This window comes from Thalassophryne amazonica, chromosome 8 (genome assembly GCF_902500255.1).
Source record: "Thalassophryne amazonica chromosome 8, fThaAma1.1, whole genome shotgun sequence".
Classification (NCBI taxonomy): Eukaryota; Metazoa; Chordata; class Actinopteri; order Batrachoidiformes; family Batrachoididae; genus Thalassophryne; species Thalassophryne amazonica.
The window spans coordinates 75,081,930-75,098,142 of record NC_047110.1 but is presented as its reverse complement, the minus strand read 5'-3'; the positions used below and the strand labels follow the sequence as shown (position 1 = coordinate 75,098,142).

Sequence of the window (16,213 nt, the reverse complement as noted above, 5' to 3'; positions counted from 1 at the left end):
CCCACACAGCTTCCACCACCAACGGATCTGAAGAACACCGGAGCCGCCAAGCCCTGCGCCCCAGGTGGCCACTGTCTTCAGCAGTCAGACCCGGTACTGCTGGCAGAGAACAGAGACAGTACTGATGAGTGTGAGTTCGCACACTCAGTAATCCCACAGTCAGTGTTTAGTTAGGAGGGAGAACCTCCACCTCCGAATCACACACTCGTGCAGCTCCCGAGATAACCACTTATCTGGGTGGGGTGGGAGGCGAAGCCGTCGCAGTCCACACCAAACGCCAACTCAGCAGACAGGGTATCCGTCCCATGAAAACGGCTGCAAAAGAGATCAGACTAATGCTCGAATTAAGGTTCAGCAGAGAATTACCTGAATGGTAGCTGATTTCTCGGCAGGGAGGTGGAGTTACAGTCCGGCCTTTATGGTGGTGGTGATGTGTAGTGGATGAGTGACAGCTGGTATGGATGATGAGTGACAGCTGTCACTCCCGGTCGCGCTGACGTCCTCTCGTGCTTGAAGCCCGCACTTCAAGCAGGGCGCCATCTTGTGGTGGTGGGCCAGCAGTACCTCCTCTTCAGCGGCCCACACAACACTTAACGCTTCAGCCACATGTGATTTCACACCATCTCTCTGTATGCCCTGAAAGTACTGTGCATGAGTTTGTGCAGCAGAAAGGAACACAGTATCACAATGTACACAATCAGGGTTTTTTTTAAACCTTCTATTTTTTTTTATTTTTTTTTTTTTTAATTCATACAGCTCTTTGTGCTTCCTTTTCTGAAAATATATCTTCGATGGCTTACTCACATTGCTATGACTGGTTGGCTTTAACCAGGACTTCTCACTAATTTTATGAAAATGTATTCAATGAAAAATTCTCAAGCGCTCAGCTGCAGGTGAGAAATCAACTGCATCTGACACATGTACAGTGCAGATCTTCAAATCAAGTGTTGCAGGGAATGTGGCGTGTGTGCAGCTTGATGACATGGCACCCATTAAACAGAAATTAATTACAGACATGCAGATTTTTAGCTGTTGTAACTTGCAGTTGGAGTGTAAACTCAGGAATGCAAGGTTTATTAAAGTGACCACATTTCTTTGGTTAGAGCCCACAGCTAGACATTTTTATGTCAGCTTGGCGTGTATTTGATTATTGATGCGCTGTATTAGTACAAGCAGAGCACCGTGCAGAGGTGCGAGGCTCGCTCTATAGTAGACGAAGGCACAAACCAGAAATGGCACAAAAAATCTCAGCAGTAAAGGTGTAAAAAGCTACAAACCGACGTAGACTAACAGACATTTTACAGAGGAGTAGATGCCGCATTGGTTGCTGAGGCGCAAGAAATGTGGCCACCATCTTGGAGTGGTCATCGTAGTGATTCTATCACAAGGCACAGTGAAGGTTTGATTTTATAATCTTATTTTCTTTTTTAATCTTTCTAACATAATATGTATATGTCGCAGACATGACGAGCATCTCACCATGTCATTTAGGTCCTTCAGACTTTTTTTTTTTTTTTTTTTGAGTAAATGCTTCGGTGGAGCATGAGCATGGCTAAAACCTTTCAGCTTCTGGGGGGCTTCTGGAGGATCTGAGGTGATTCAGTGGTGTGGTGGATACGGTGACGCACGGGACCAGCGCACGTTGGACTTGACTTGTGGTTGATAATTAACCTTGACACTATTGTTCGGACTAACTTCTGTTAGCATTAAACCATATCATCCTAGCCACTGACAGGGACACAAACCATTAGCACTAACTGATAGTTAACATTAACAGTTAGCAAGACCTACTGTTAGCATGATCTGCGGTTAGCGCTTTCTTAAATATAGCCTATCGACAAGTCAACACACCATCGTAACATAATGTCTGGGATGAACAGTCTAAATTAGGGTTGCCAACTGTCCCTTGAAAAAAGGAATAATCTCATATTTAGAAACAAAGGTATGAGTCAAACAGTTTAAAAATCATTTAACACACACAAAAAGACACCCCCCCCCCCCCAAATTCCAACCTGCCAACAAAGTTTCCCGTATTTATTTGTCAGGCAGTTGGCAACTCTAACATCGGCGCACCTCACATCTGTTAATTTCTGGAAAACATCTGTTAAAAATATACACAAAACACTTGAGTTCTCTGCTGACCAAAACAAAAACATGATGCTAGTTGGCCAGAACTACAGCTGGACCACTGTTAATTTCAGACTCTTGAGTTATGTTTTTGCTGGCATGTGTTTGTTTGCCAGCACGGTTAGAAAATGCTGAGGCCTAGATGGGTGTGTGACAACTAACAAATAAATGCTGCTCTAGATCAACGGCAAATTCCTTGTTATGTTGAGCAACTGGCACTTTTAGGATGCAAAGCATATTTCTGGGGAGTCACAACAGGTAATTATTGTGGGGCATATAAAAATATTCATATTAATTCAGACAGTTAATGTGCAATAACTGGACCTCTTTTGGAATTTGCCACTGTAGGCGAGTGGGACAAGGCAGGCCTTTGTTCACGTCTCCTTTACTGTGTCCTTCCTCTGTGTAGCCAAGGTGGAAGCAATCTGTTGCAAGGACAAACTCCACAGAAACACAAGAACAATGTAAGAAAATACAAATCTGAGTTGTTAATGTTGATTTGCATATGTTATGTACCTCCCACATATGGCCTAGAATTGGTGCATCAGCCCAAGAGTGTTCAACATTAACACCCATTTTCCCATTTGGATAAGAGATCAAGGTGAAGGACTTGTCAAACCACCTGTTAAAGGGGTGAGGGTGGGGGAGAAAGTGAGTATTTGAAAAACAAGCAATCAAACTGCTGGGGCTTTGTCTTCACCTGTCGTGACATTTCCCATGTAGCAAGGACTTAGCGTAGCTGTCAAGTGAACGGGTCCTTCCAGGTTCATAACCCTGCACCTCATCATCTAAGACCAGGAAGAAGGCAGCTGACTCCACTGCATCCAGGGAAGCTTTGTTCACTCCCTGACTGAAATATGTCATCCGAGCCCGAGCCCATAGAACTCTAAAGAGGGATTAATACACATGTCATTCTGTAAGTTCTCCTCTATGTCCACATACAGGCAGCAGAGAAAGTGCCAAATAAACAGAGGTTCCAAAAAAGGTTTAGTAGACAAGGATCAGACGATGATCAAAATGCACTTAAATAATTAAATGAACAAATGAAATTAAACAAGTTTCCATTCAACATACAATTTATTCACAGTACAGAATGTATTAAATGCATAACAAATATTAAGAAATAAAAATACTCATTGAAAATAATGTAATCATCTAATTTATGCATTTACTCAAGCTTGACCTCCTGCTCCTCATCCCCTCAAGGTGATGTTTGTTGCCTTCGTGTGGTATGCAATTTTGCTTTTTGGATAAATATGTGTAAGGTCCAATAGCAACAAATATCTATGATTTTATGGTTTACTTTTTGTCCATTAAATGTTATTCAAATAAATCAAATTAAATATTGGCTGACTTGAGTGGAAGCCAATTGGTTTGTTAATAAATTAGCTGAAAAGCTAACCCACTACCACCCCCCCCCCCCCAAAAAAGCTTTACTAATTAGCTGCAACATAGGAAAATTTTACAGGAATTCCAACACTGGTGCCCCATTTGTACGGAACCAAAAGTAACTGCAGAAGTGGCTGATGCACTGTGTTCCCCCAACATTAATTTGCCAGGCAGGAGGTAGAAGATAGAGCTGATCCTTTAAACTGTAGCGTAATCGATTAAAACCCTAAAAGCTTGGTGCATTCTGGTAAATCTGTTGAGTACAGGCCATCGTCAAAAAGCAGGAGACAAGTGAGGGAAACCACTAACTCACCCAAGACAAAACTGAAAGTGCTACGTGTTTCTGCAACTCCAAATGAAAGACAACAGTCTTCACTATGCAGTCATCTTCAATGTTCACATTTCTACAGCTATGAAGGTATGCATTTACATGTATGTACCTGTCTCCTGCTGTCAGGGCAGCTAATTTGAGTTCTCCTGGCTGGGGTTCTGTTGTGTCATTTAGGATCCTTTCAAACTGCATTTCAAGTTCACTGGGCAAAAGGTGGCGCCCCCCGGTGTACAGCCACACTTGGAAGAAGCGACCCTTATGGTAGACGACCAAGTGCTTACAGTCAGTCAGGTGCTGAACAAGATCTGCAAGGAAAATGTCACCACAAAGGAGAGAGCTCAGATGTAGAAGTAACTACAGCATTACGCTCATAAGGGCAAACCTCTACTAACACTAGTTTCCAATTCCACACATTTTTACTTTGGAAAAAAGTTTCAAGTTCAAAGTCCTCTTAGAAGTGACTTTTAGTAAGTTAAATTATAATACAAAATGTAGGGCTTTTCCATGTTAAAATCAAACATCCCCTAAATCCGCAATACAGCTCAGATGCGTATCAAACTTACTCTGTTCATTGACAGTGCCAGTTTGCACCTCACTGTCACAAATGAGAGTGATTGAGGCACTTTTAGTTGAGATAATGCAAAATGTAAACCAAGTGGGCTTTTCAATGTTAAATTAAAATGTCCACATAATCCACAATCCAGATCAGATCCAGATCAAACTTTGTCAGGCGAAAGTGAGTGCCATTCTGCACCTCACTTTCAAATATGAACGTGATTGGGATGTAATGAACACTGGGATATAATGTAAAATATACATTAAATTGGGTTTTCAATGCTAAATTTAAATGGCCACAAAATCTGTAACCCGGATCCGATCCAGATCAAATTTTGTCATTCGATAAAGGATACCATCTGACATAACGTTCTTAAATAGGAATGAAATTTGATTTTTTTTGACAGCGTTATGAATTTTTGAACATGTTTTTATATATTTGAATATTTTTCCAGACTTTGACCATTGACCTTGAACATTTTTCTTGCCTAGCAAGATATGAATCCTTTGTAAAAATGTCATAGCGATATATGAAAAATTGTGGGTTCCAGGATGTTCATAAAGGATGTTCATAAAGTTAAAGGCTAAACTGGCCTACATGTCGCTGCAGCCACGAGCCTCGAGCTCTCTTTAGCTGTGAGTGGTTCCACCTCTTTATCCTTTCACTAAGGTACTTATATCATTTCTATACATTTCAGCACGCTTTAACTTTTTCTTGTTCTTCTTTTTCATATTATTATATTAATGATAAAAATGGAGGAGTGGGGTACAAAGTTATACCTAACAGCTAACATTAGCTTATCTAGCCAACTGTAGCACCGTTTATCATAGCTAACAATATAGTCTTCTTTTCTGTTTGGGAAGCTAATGTTAATACACACTTTGTTTACATTTGTTGTTATATGTATTTGTTAATATCATTATTGTAGGGTTAAACTATGCTATTGTACTTTTACGCTAGCTACCAGCTTTGTTTATCTTGATAGCTAGCTAGGTATGGTTGGCTTATTAACGGCTAATTTAGCGGTAGCTCTTCTAGCTATAGTTGGGTTATTTTCATTTTTTACATTTTTATGATTCTTCAGTTTATGGGTTCTTTAATAGATATCAACATATAGTACCTAGTTTGGGCTTTCCATTAGATAGCATATAGAATATGTAGTTTGTCTTCCTATAGTAAGCAGGGTTAAGTTTATATAGATACCTAAAACATATTACATCATAGCTTCTGTTTCTATAATAAAATAACCATATTTATAGCTTAGCCTACTAGCTATAATTTAATTTTACTACTAGTGTACAGACTAGGTTTACGTGTACTATAATCTTCTCCTGTATTAATATTTAGGTTTTAGAAGCTAACTCCTATAATATTATGTAGTCACTATATTTCTTGTATATGTTGTTTATTACTCTTATTATGTTAATATCACTTATATACATGATGTCTATTTTCTTATGATATGTGATTATGATATGTCCATTTTCTTGAGCCGCTTAGGTGGGTATGGAGAGTTCCCATGAGATAAATAAGCTTTTCAACCTACCATCCCTGGTTCACAAGACCAGGCACCTAAGTGGCTCTACTCTACTCTATTCTACTCTTCTTTTTTTTATTTTTTTTTTTAGATATACCTTAGTCTACACTAGTAGAGTTTTACCTTGGGATAGGAATGTATTATAGAAGGCATACCTTACTGAATTTTCATAAACAAACAAATGGGTGAAAATAATAACAGAAACTATGCAAATGGTTCACATGTCATTTGTACCAAAAGATGGACAAAAATACTTCTTGCCAGCCACACTTCTAATTCCAGAAGTCAAATCAGGCACTGAGCTTTTAACAGCTGACAGAAAATGCATCACTGAAGTGCAACAGTATCAGGGTTAAGAAGTAAAGTTGGTGCTTTTACCTGTTTCCACCCCAGGGATACGGGTGGTGTTAAACATTCTCTCCATCTGAGTGGAACACATCGGAACAGTCCCCAAAGCCCGTAACTGAAAGGAAGGAAAATTATTACATCATCATCTCTGAGGAAGATGTCCATTATTCAGCACAGCTTGTTGTGGAATAAAAAAAGTGTGAAAAGTTTGGAGGCAAAGTCAGTGCAAATGTTACCGGTGCATGTTCCCCTCGCTCCAGTTTGCGTCTGTACTGAAGCATGGCGTGGACCACATTGCCAGCTCGTGCAGCCTGTCGGTGAGTCGGGGTCACATACAACAGGTCCTTCACATAAAAAAAGCATTAATGTGGACACGTTTACCACACAGACATCAAAATGAACAGACAAAAAGCAGAGCACCAATACAAAACACATACTGTGTGAAATATTCTTCTGGTTACAAACGTTTAGGAAACACCATCATGTTTTACTGTGCTGTGAATTTTTCAGGGACCAAAATAATGATAAATGCATTTTTTTCCCTGCTCATATTGTTCTATCCACATTTTTCATAGGAAATTCCTATCATTACTACACAAAGGTTTTGGTCAAAAGTTAGCAAAAAATTGTTGTTTTTCCTCATCAGTGGGTTAATTTAAATAATAATAATAATTTGAGGAACTTAATGAATTATCAATACATAAGCCTTGTTTTCCAGTAAGTACGTAAATAAATTAATAAAGATAACACTTTATTTCTTCACTGGTGTACTACCCAGTACATGACAACAAAAGAGTCATTAATCAAAGTCAGAGTATCTTTATTTGTCTCCCTAAGGAGAAATTTGCCTTGGACAGAGGGGTCTGCTGCACAGCAACACATCTGGTACATAGCACCCATACATCAAAAACAACAACATAATAAATCAAAGTTAAAATATAAATACACAACATTATTAACATCTTTGTGCAAATTCTGCAATACGTAACCTTATGCTATCTTCCCTGAGCTATCTGCTGATTTATGAGCTTCACTGACAAAGGAATAAATGAATGTTTATATCGATTATATTTACAAAGAGGAACCCTGTACCTCCTTCCTGAGTTAAGTAAAATATATTCAGAGTGCAGTACATGAGACGCATCTGTTAAAATATTGTCTGCACATCTGAGAACTGCCTGCTCAAACAACTCTTGGGGAGTTACAGGTACCACCATACCCATGATTTTGCCAGCTATCTTAATCAGATTTAATATTTGAGTTTTTGATTTAACCATTAAATTACAAAACCAGCCACTAATACCATACCATAACACGGACTCAATCGTTGCTCTGTAGAAAATCAACATAATATTCCTGCATACACCAAACAGTCGGAGTCGACGAAGAAAGTGCATGCGCTGGTGGATTCGGGCACAAACACTTGACACTTGCATGTGCCAGCTTAAGTTGTTATCGATGTAAACCCCCAGATATTTATACGAATCCACCTGCTCAATGTTACGTCCATGTATGGTGACCACACTACGGTCTCCAATAGCCCGAGGGTCCACCAACATCTCCACTGTTTTATTAACATTAATCTGCAATTGATGGACATCACACCAGTTCACAAACCTGTCCACTCCAGATTTGTGACAACTTGAATTAGTACTAGTGTTGAGCAGACTGAGTATTACAGTGTCATCTGAAAATTTAACAACATACTGGTTTGGCTGATAGCTGATGCAGTCATTGGTATACAGTGTAAATAAAAAAGGTGAACTAACACAACCCTGAGGGGCACCAGTGCTACTTAATGCAATATCAGAGCAGACAGAATTGACCTTCACCTGTTGTGACCTGTTTGTCAGAAAAGAGTGATACCACTTAATTAAAATTGGGTTCACATTCAGCTGAATAATTTTTTGAAGAAGGATATGCGACAGGATACAGTTAAAAGCAGAACTAAAATCAATAAAAACTAATTTGGCATATGCAGAGGAACTCTCAAGATGCTTTAAAACCAAGTTCATTATAGTTAAAATGGCATCACTCGTACTCCGCTTCCTTCTGTACGCAAACTGATACTGATCCAAGTGTGGCTCCACCTCTGCAGTAAGCTCCTGAATTAACAGTTTCTCCAGTGCTTTCATTACATTAGAGGTTAGGGCCACTGGCCGAAAATCATTGTTCACTTTGGGGCATGATTTCTTGGGGACTGGAATAATAACTGATCTCTTCCAAAACTTAGGTACCGAATAAGTATCAATAGCGAGCTGGAAGAGTTGATGCCAAGCTGGAGTGAGCTCCTCTGCAAATGTTTTTAAAAGAAAAGCAGACATATTGTCTGGCCCTGTGGCTTTATTAGTATACATTGATTTAAAAACTTGAGTAACTGATTGTGGGTCAATTAAAATTCTGCCCTCATGCAAATTACACCTAATCTCTTTTAAAATTTCCCTGCACTCTTCCTGGTTATCACTCTCAAAACGCAAATAAAAATAATTTAGCTCATTGGCTTTTGCAAATTAATTACTGTTAATTACAAGTTTCTTTTTTGTGTCCATGTGTGTCATGCCACAAATAGAATCCCACAGTCTCTTGTTGTTTGCCCTGGAAAGGTCATGTTCTGCACACTCCTTATGCTGCAGTCGAGCATCTCTCATCTTCTGGTTCAGGTCTTTTTGTGCGACCCTAACCCCTGCAATGGCCCTTGATTTAAAAGCTGCTTTCTTCACTTCCGTAATACAATAAAAAATAATAATCATAATAAGAAAATTAAGTAATAAAAAGCAGATTACTTAGAAATAATAATAAACATCCCAGATTTCCTTATTAACTGTAGCAGACCATTTAAAAGAAATTTTGTAATTTTATTACTTAAAATAAATTATGTAGCACATTGTGGCACAAAGAAGGCTTTTCTTTAAAACAAGATGTGAATTTCTAAATTACAAAATGCCAGAAGGCACATGGGAGACCCCAGCTTCTACCTGATTTGTTTTCTTTAATTAAAATCCTTCTCTGTGCCACTCCACCATGAAGCTGTGACTGGACAACAGTGACAGACAAACTGATGAAGACTTTCGTCAATCACATCCTGTAACTATATACTCCTATAACTTATTCAAAATTGTCATAGGTGTCTTCCTTCATGAGTCTCATTCTTGTCACTCAATTTTATATATATATATATATATATATATATATATATATATATATATATATATATATATATATATATATATATATACACACACTCAACAAAAATATAAACACAACACTTTTGGTTTTGCTCCCATTTTGTATGAGATGAACTCAAAGATCTAAAACTTTTTCCACATACACAATATCACCATTTCCCTCAAATATTGTTCACAAACCAGTCTAAATCTGTGATAGTGAGCACTTCTCCTTTGCTGAGATAATTCATCCCACCTCACAGGTGTGCCATATCAGGATGCTGATTAGACACCATGATTAGTGCACAGGTGTGCTTTAGACTGCCCACAATAAAAGGCCACTCTGAAAGGTGCAGTTTTATCACACAGCACAATGCCACAGATGTCGCAAGATTTGAGGGAGCGTGCAATTGGCATGCTGACAGCAGGAATGTCAACCAGAGCTGTTGCTCGTGTATTGAATGTTCATTTCTCTACCATAAGCCGTCTCCAAAGGCGTTTCAGAGAATTTGGCAGTACATCCAACCAGCCTCACAACCGCAGACCACGTGTAACCACACCAGCCCAGGACCTCCACATCCAGCATGTTCACCTCCAAGATCGTCTGAGACCAGCCACTCGGACAGCTGCTGAAACAATCGGTTTGCATAACCAAAGAATTTCTGCACAAACTGTCAGAAACCGTCTCAGGGAAGCTCATCTGCATGCTCGTCGTCCTCATCGGGGTCTCGACCTGACTCCAGTTCGTCGTCGTAACCGACTTGAGTGGGCAAATGCTCACATTCGCTGGCGTTTGGCACGTTGGAGAGGTGTTCTCTTCACGGATGAATCCCGGTTCACACTGTCCAGGGCAGATGGCAGACAGCGTGTGTGGCGTCGTGTGGGTGAGAGGTTTTCTGATGTCAATGTTGTGGATCGAGTGGCCCATGGTGGCGGTGGGGTTATGGTATGGGCAGGCGTCTGTTATGGATGAAGAACACAGGTGCATTTTATTGATGGCATTTTGAATGCACAGAGATGCCGTGACGAGATCCTGAGGCCCATTGTTGTGCCATACATCCAAGAACATCACCTCATGTTGCAGCAGGATAATGCACGGACCCATGTTTGCAAGGATCTGTACACAATTCTTGGAAGCTGAAAATGTCCCAGTTCTTGCATGGCCGGCATACTCACCGGACATGTCACCCATTGAGCATGTTTGGGATGCTCTGGACCGGCGTATACGACAGCGTGTACCAGTTCCTGCCAATATCCAGCAACTTCGCACAGCCATTGAAGAGGAGTGGACCAACATTCCACAGGCCACAATTGACAACCTGGTCAACTCTATCCGAAGGAGATGTGTTGCACTGCATGAGGCAAATGGTGGTCACACCAGATACTGACTGGTATCCCCCCCCAATAAAACAAAACTTCACCTTTCAGAGGGGCCTTTTATTGTGGACAGTCTAAGGCACACCTGTGCACTAATCATGGTGTCTAATCAGCATCTTGATATGGCACACCTGTGAGGTGGGATGGATTATTTCAGCAAAGGAGAAGTGCTCACTATCACAGATTTAGACTGGTTTGTGAACAATATTTGAGGGAAATGGTGATATTGTGTATGTGGAAAAAGTTTTAGATCTTTGAGTTCATCTCATACAAAATGGGTGCAAAACCAGAAGAGTTGCGTTTATATTTTTGTTGAGTATATATATATATATATATATATATATATATATATATACACACACGAGGTCTATTAGAAAAGTATCCGACCTTATTATTTTTTTCAAAAACCATATGGATTTGAATCACGTGTGATTACATCAGACATGCTTGAACCCTCGTGGGCATGCGAGAGTTTTTTCACGCCTGTCGGTTACGTCATTCGCCTGTGGGCAGTCTTTGAGTGAGGAGTGGCCCACCCTCTCATCGATTTTTTCATTGTTTAGGAAAGGCTCAGAGACTGCTGCTTTGTTTGATCAAAATTTTTTCAAAACTGTAAGGCACAACTGAGTGGACACCATTCGATAAATTCAGCTGGTTTTCGGTAAAAACTTTAACGGCTGATGAGAGATTTTGCTCTGTAAGTGTCGCTTTAAGGATGGCCCACAGCGCCTGACGGCGATCTGCGCTTCGAGGCGGCAGCGTCTCGCCGTTTCAAGTTGAAAACTTCCACATTTCAGGCTCTGTTGACCTAGTAAGTCGTCAGAGAACAGAGAACTTTCAGAAGAAGTCGGCATGAGGAGTTTATTCAGACATTCCATTGTTAACGGACATTTTGTAATGAAAGAACGTGCGGGCAGAGTCACATGTTGGGCCGGACCCGACCGCGGGGGGTCGCGACAGGAAAAACACCTCCGTGTTGGAAACCTTAAAACCTGAATTTTACAAATGGTTTTCAACACGGAGGTGTTTTTCCTGTCGCGGCGCACACAGATTCGCCGAGTCGTCACGGAAACGACTCAGCGAATTTGCGCGCACGTCTTTCATTAAAAAATGTCCTTAAACAGTGGAATGTCCGCATAAAGTCCTCATGCCGGCCTCTTCTGAATCTTCTCTGTTCTCTCACAACATCCTGGGTGAATTAAGCCTTAAATTAGGATGTTTTCAGGTCGAAACAGGCCGACGACGGCGCCTGGAAGCGCTGCGCGACGTCCCGCTCTATGGGAAGTCCTTACAGCGACAGAAACACCCCGTAATCTCTCATCAGCCGTTAAACTTTTCACCGAAAACCAGCTGAATTTCTCGAATAGTGTCCACTCGGATATTCCTCACAGGTCCAGAAAAAATTTTGATAAAGCAACGCGCGCCGTCTCGAGCAGCGTGTGAAACAAAGGAATTCAGCCGAGAGGGCTGGACCACATCTTACTCAAGGCCTGCCCACAGGGAAATGACGTCACCAACACACGTGAAAAAACTCACGCATGCGCACGAGGGTTCAAGCATGATTGGTGTAATCGCACGTCATTCAAATCCATATAGTTAAAAAAAAATAAAAGTGTCGGTTTCTTATCTAATAGACCTCGTATATATATATATATATATATATATATATATAAATATCTTTTGGTGTATAACTGCTATATTAAAATAAAATAGTGTTTACATAAAATAAAAGCAAAAACAATAAAAATAACTTATCGTACTTCAGTAGTGTCATTATTGTTCCTACCATTATGTAGAAGTTGCTGTTGACCATAATTGGACTCCTGCTCCTGAGGTAGATGTACTCCTCCCACCAATCACTTACCTACAGAACAACACATTATAACACCGGAATAAACTCAAGTGATTATTAGCCTGAATGTTGTGGTCAAACACTTTTCTTTGGATGACTCACATAATTTGTTGCCCACCAGGATTTCAGGATCAGGTATCTCTGGAGCTGAGCAGCACTAGAGTCTTTAAATTCATTGGCTAAAATTTCCATTTGCTTGTACTTTTTGTCATCAAGCAGAGGATGAACAGACTCCAGATACTGTGGGGGAAAGTGATGTGGAAAGTGATGTGTGATGTCACAACATTCTATGAAAAATACAAAAGATATAACAAAAATAGAAGAGGGACATACAAACTTACATGAAGTGCAGAGGTACACTGAACACTAGATGGCAGTAGAAACAATCAGATAAGCTAGTTAAAGTTACTAAGTGCCTACAAAAAGTACTTACCACTTGTGCCTTTTTTGCTTTGTGTCTTCAAATCAAACGCTAAAAGGTTTCTGTCTATCATTTTAGACCATTTTGAATACTTGTTTCCATTTGACATTAAAGGACCGGCTCAGTTGTTAAGAGCTCAACAGTGACCGTCCCCTTTTAAGCGCTCCATTTCCGGAAGTAAGAAACCCATTGATGTTCTCCATTGACGTCTCAGAAGATCCATATATAAAGCGTTTTATGCCTTGAACCAAGCCAATCAGCTACAAGATGAATTGTGGACATAAAAAGATTTGATTTGGATTTTTTATTTATTTATTTTTTAAGGAAAGTGGTACAAAACTGTGTACTGCTGTGTACACAATTACACGGAAGTGTGAAGGAACTACTTATCCCATAATGTTTTGCAAATGCCATTGTTGCACACCGTCGTACTTCTTCATGAGTCTATTTTGGATGGTTACAAGTAGCCCGACAACCGGCCTGAATTGGGTCTGGTACTGGCCGTCATTTAGGATGTTAACAACACAGTCGATAATATTCTTCATTGAAAGAAGCAACAGAGTTTCAGCATTTTGCACAACAATATATTAAAACAGTAAGCCAGTAAGTTAAAAGGTTAACTTTTTTGTGAGGTTATGTGAAGGCAGCATATTGCCACCTGTTGCTTTGGCATCTTCTTGACAGCACTTTTCAGTGTCTTTTGCATATTCATGTGGACAGAGACAATTTTTTCCCCTCAAAACCAAATACAAAAAATAACCATTTTCAAAAAAAAAAAAAAAATGTATAGACATAGCCATGTGTACATGTAGTCTAAAACACTGTTGGCACTGTGGGCAGTCTAAGGCACACCTGTGCACTAATCATGGTGTCTAATCAGCATCTTGATATGGCACACCTGTGAGGTGGGATGGATTATCTCAGCAAAGGAGAAGTGCTCACTATCACAGATTTAGACTGGTTTGTGAACAATATTTGAGGGAAATGGTGATACTGTGTATGTGGAAAAAGTTTTAGATCTTTGAGTTCATCTCATACAAAATGGGAGCCAAACCAAAAGTGTTGCATTTATATTTTTGTTGAGTGTACTTTGGAACATTAGCAGTACAGTGTCATCGCTGAGAAATATGATCAGCTTAGGCATGGGCAATATGACCTAAAATTAATGTCACAGCATTTTTCGCTTTTTATAGCCACACAATGCAATTACAATATCTGGAAAAAAAAAAAACACGTATATTCTCCAGCAGGTGTCCCATTCCCAGCTGGCCACGAGAAGGTGCCGCTTCTTCAAGATACTGTATTGAGAAAAGAAAATCTTCTACAACATAAATTAATAAAAAAAGAAAGAAGTTTGATTTGATTAGAGTCAGCTTGCACAAGTGCCTGTCAGTGCCAGTATGTGTCTAAATATGTTCTAACCCTTCATTTCAACATTTTCATTTCATTTATTTAAGAGTAAAGCCCACTTCCTGGTTGGGTCACAGGCCATATGAAAACCTGTGGAAGGTTGTAAACTTTTCACAATCATGTGACCTGATGCTGAGTTTTAATATGAGAATCAAACGTTCTCTCATGGATGCTGCTCTGTGTCCTGGACAAACTGACATTGATTTTCGTGTGTTTTTTAAAAATCTATTTAGACTGGACAAAGGACAAATCACTCACACCCAGCAAGAGAATTTCACTTACCTGTCACTCTGGTTGTAATTCCCTGAAAAACTATTGTGCATCTATGCCCGCCATGGCCTTTGTGTTCTAAGTCCAACTTTCAGTTGCTTTTGTCATATTTTGTCTGTGTAATTTTGTAAATGTCACACAACATCACACAATTCAAAACAAATATTGTATTGCAAAGCACTCTTTGGAATCTTCTAAGCTTTGAGTCAAAGCTTTTTGCAGGCTGAATTCCAAACAAGAAGCCAGCTGTGGTCAGATTAAGCTATAATACCTAGTTATTGATTGATAACGCTACATGTCAAGGTAACGTCACACGACATCACATAATTCAAAGTAAAGATTGCAGCTGAAGCAGTGTGGAATATTTAAAATTTTGAACTGAAGCTACTCTCACAGGCTGAATTATAAAACAGGATTAGTGGGTGCATGTCAATTTCGACCATGGAAAAACTGCGGAGAGCTGACATTTGCAGTTTGGTATGCTTATGTATTTTGGGTTAAGGATGAATGCCGCTAAAACGGAACAGTGATAGGATTAATATTTTTAGAGAAATTACAAATATTAGCTAACAGAACAATGGGCGGTGATAATTACATTCTGGACTCACACGCCAATCCAGTGGGGGGGGGGATAAATCATCTATATATTAAAAGCATGCACGTGTGCATGATTTTATTTAGTAAGTTCAATGTAAGTAAGTAAGTCCCTTCGGCTGCTCCCTTGTTTGCACTCGGTGTCGCCACAGCAAATCCAAGGTGGATCTGCATGTTGAATTGGCACAGGTTTTACGCCGGATGCCCTTCCTGACGCAACTCCACATTACATGGAGAAATGTGGCAGGGGTGGGATTTGAACCCGGAACCTTCTGCACTGAAACCAAGCACATTACCCACTTGGCCATTGTAAATACATTAAAAATACATGAATGCACAAGAAAGTGAAAACAGGTATTTCCATTGTAGTCCATTTAAAAATCAAATGACAAAATAGAAGTAATAACAAAATAATAATCATGATAATACTGATAATAATAACAACAATGATAATAATAATAATAATGTGTATATGATAAAAAGAACCTAAACAATTTCTAAATACATTAAGACAGTAAATTAACATTAAAAAATTATGTAATTAACAGGAAATAAAAGGGTAGATTTCTTTGTCTAAAAACTGATTCTAAAAACATTCTGAACTCACACGCCATTCCAATTCATTATAGAGACTTTGCATAATTTATTATCACCCTTGAGCGCTACCTATTTTATAAACACTATCCAATCTAGAGCCTGTGGATCCCCACAGGCAACATGCCAGTATGTTTTATTTATTTCAAAGTGAGGTACCTCTTATTTCATTCTTATTTATTTAAAAAATAAACTTGCACATGCCTATGTATTTTTTTCTCTTCTTTATAAGAGTTTGGTGTT

General features: G+C 39.5%; 1 protein-coding gene across 1 annotated transcript in view; it reads right to left on the bottom strand.

Moving 5' to 3' along the window:
- The window catches only part of cpt1b (carnitine palmitoyltransferase 1B (muscle)), a 43,552-nt gene that overhangs the window by 13,216 nt on the left and 14,123 nt on the right, over positions 1-16,213 (bottom strand). Inside the window, exons 6-13 of the mRNA XM_034176674.1 lie at positions 12,784-12,921; positions 12,616-12,693; positions 6,525-6,632; positions 6,319-6,403; positions 3,957-4,152; positions 2,828-3,013; positions 2,644-2,749; positions 2,452-2,568 (exon numbers count right to left, since the gene is read on the bottom strand). Of these exons, the coding sequence (XP_034032565.1) occupies positions 2,452-2,568; positions 2,644-2,749; positions 2,828-3,013; positions 3,957-4,152; positions 6,319-6,403; positions 6,525-6,632; positions 12,616-12,693; positions 12,784-12,921 (1,014 nt within the window). The remainder of the gene's footprint in view (positions 1-2,451; positions 2,569-2,643; positions 2,750-2,827; positions 3,014-3,956; positions 4,153-6,318; positions 6,404-6,524; positions 6,633-12,615; positions 12,694-12,783; positions 12,922-16,213) is intronic.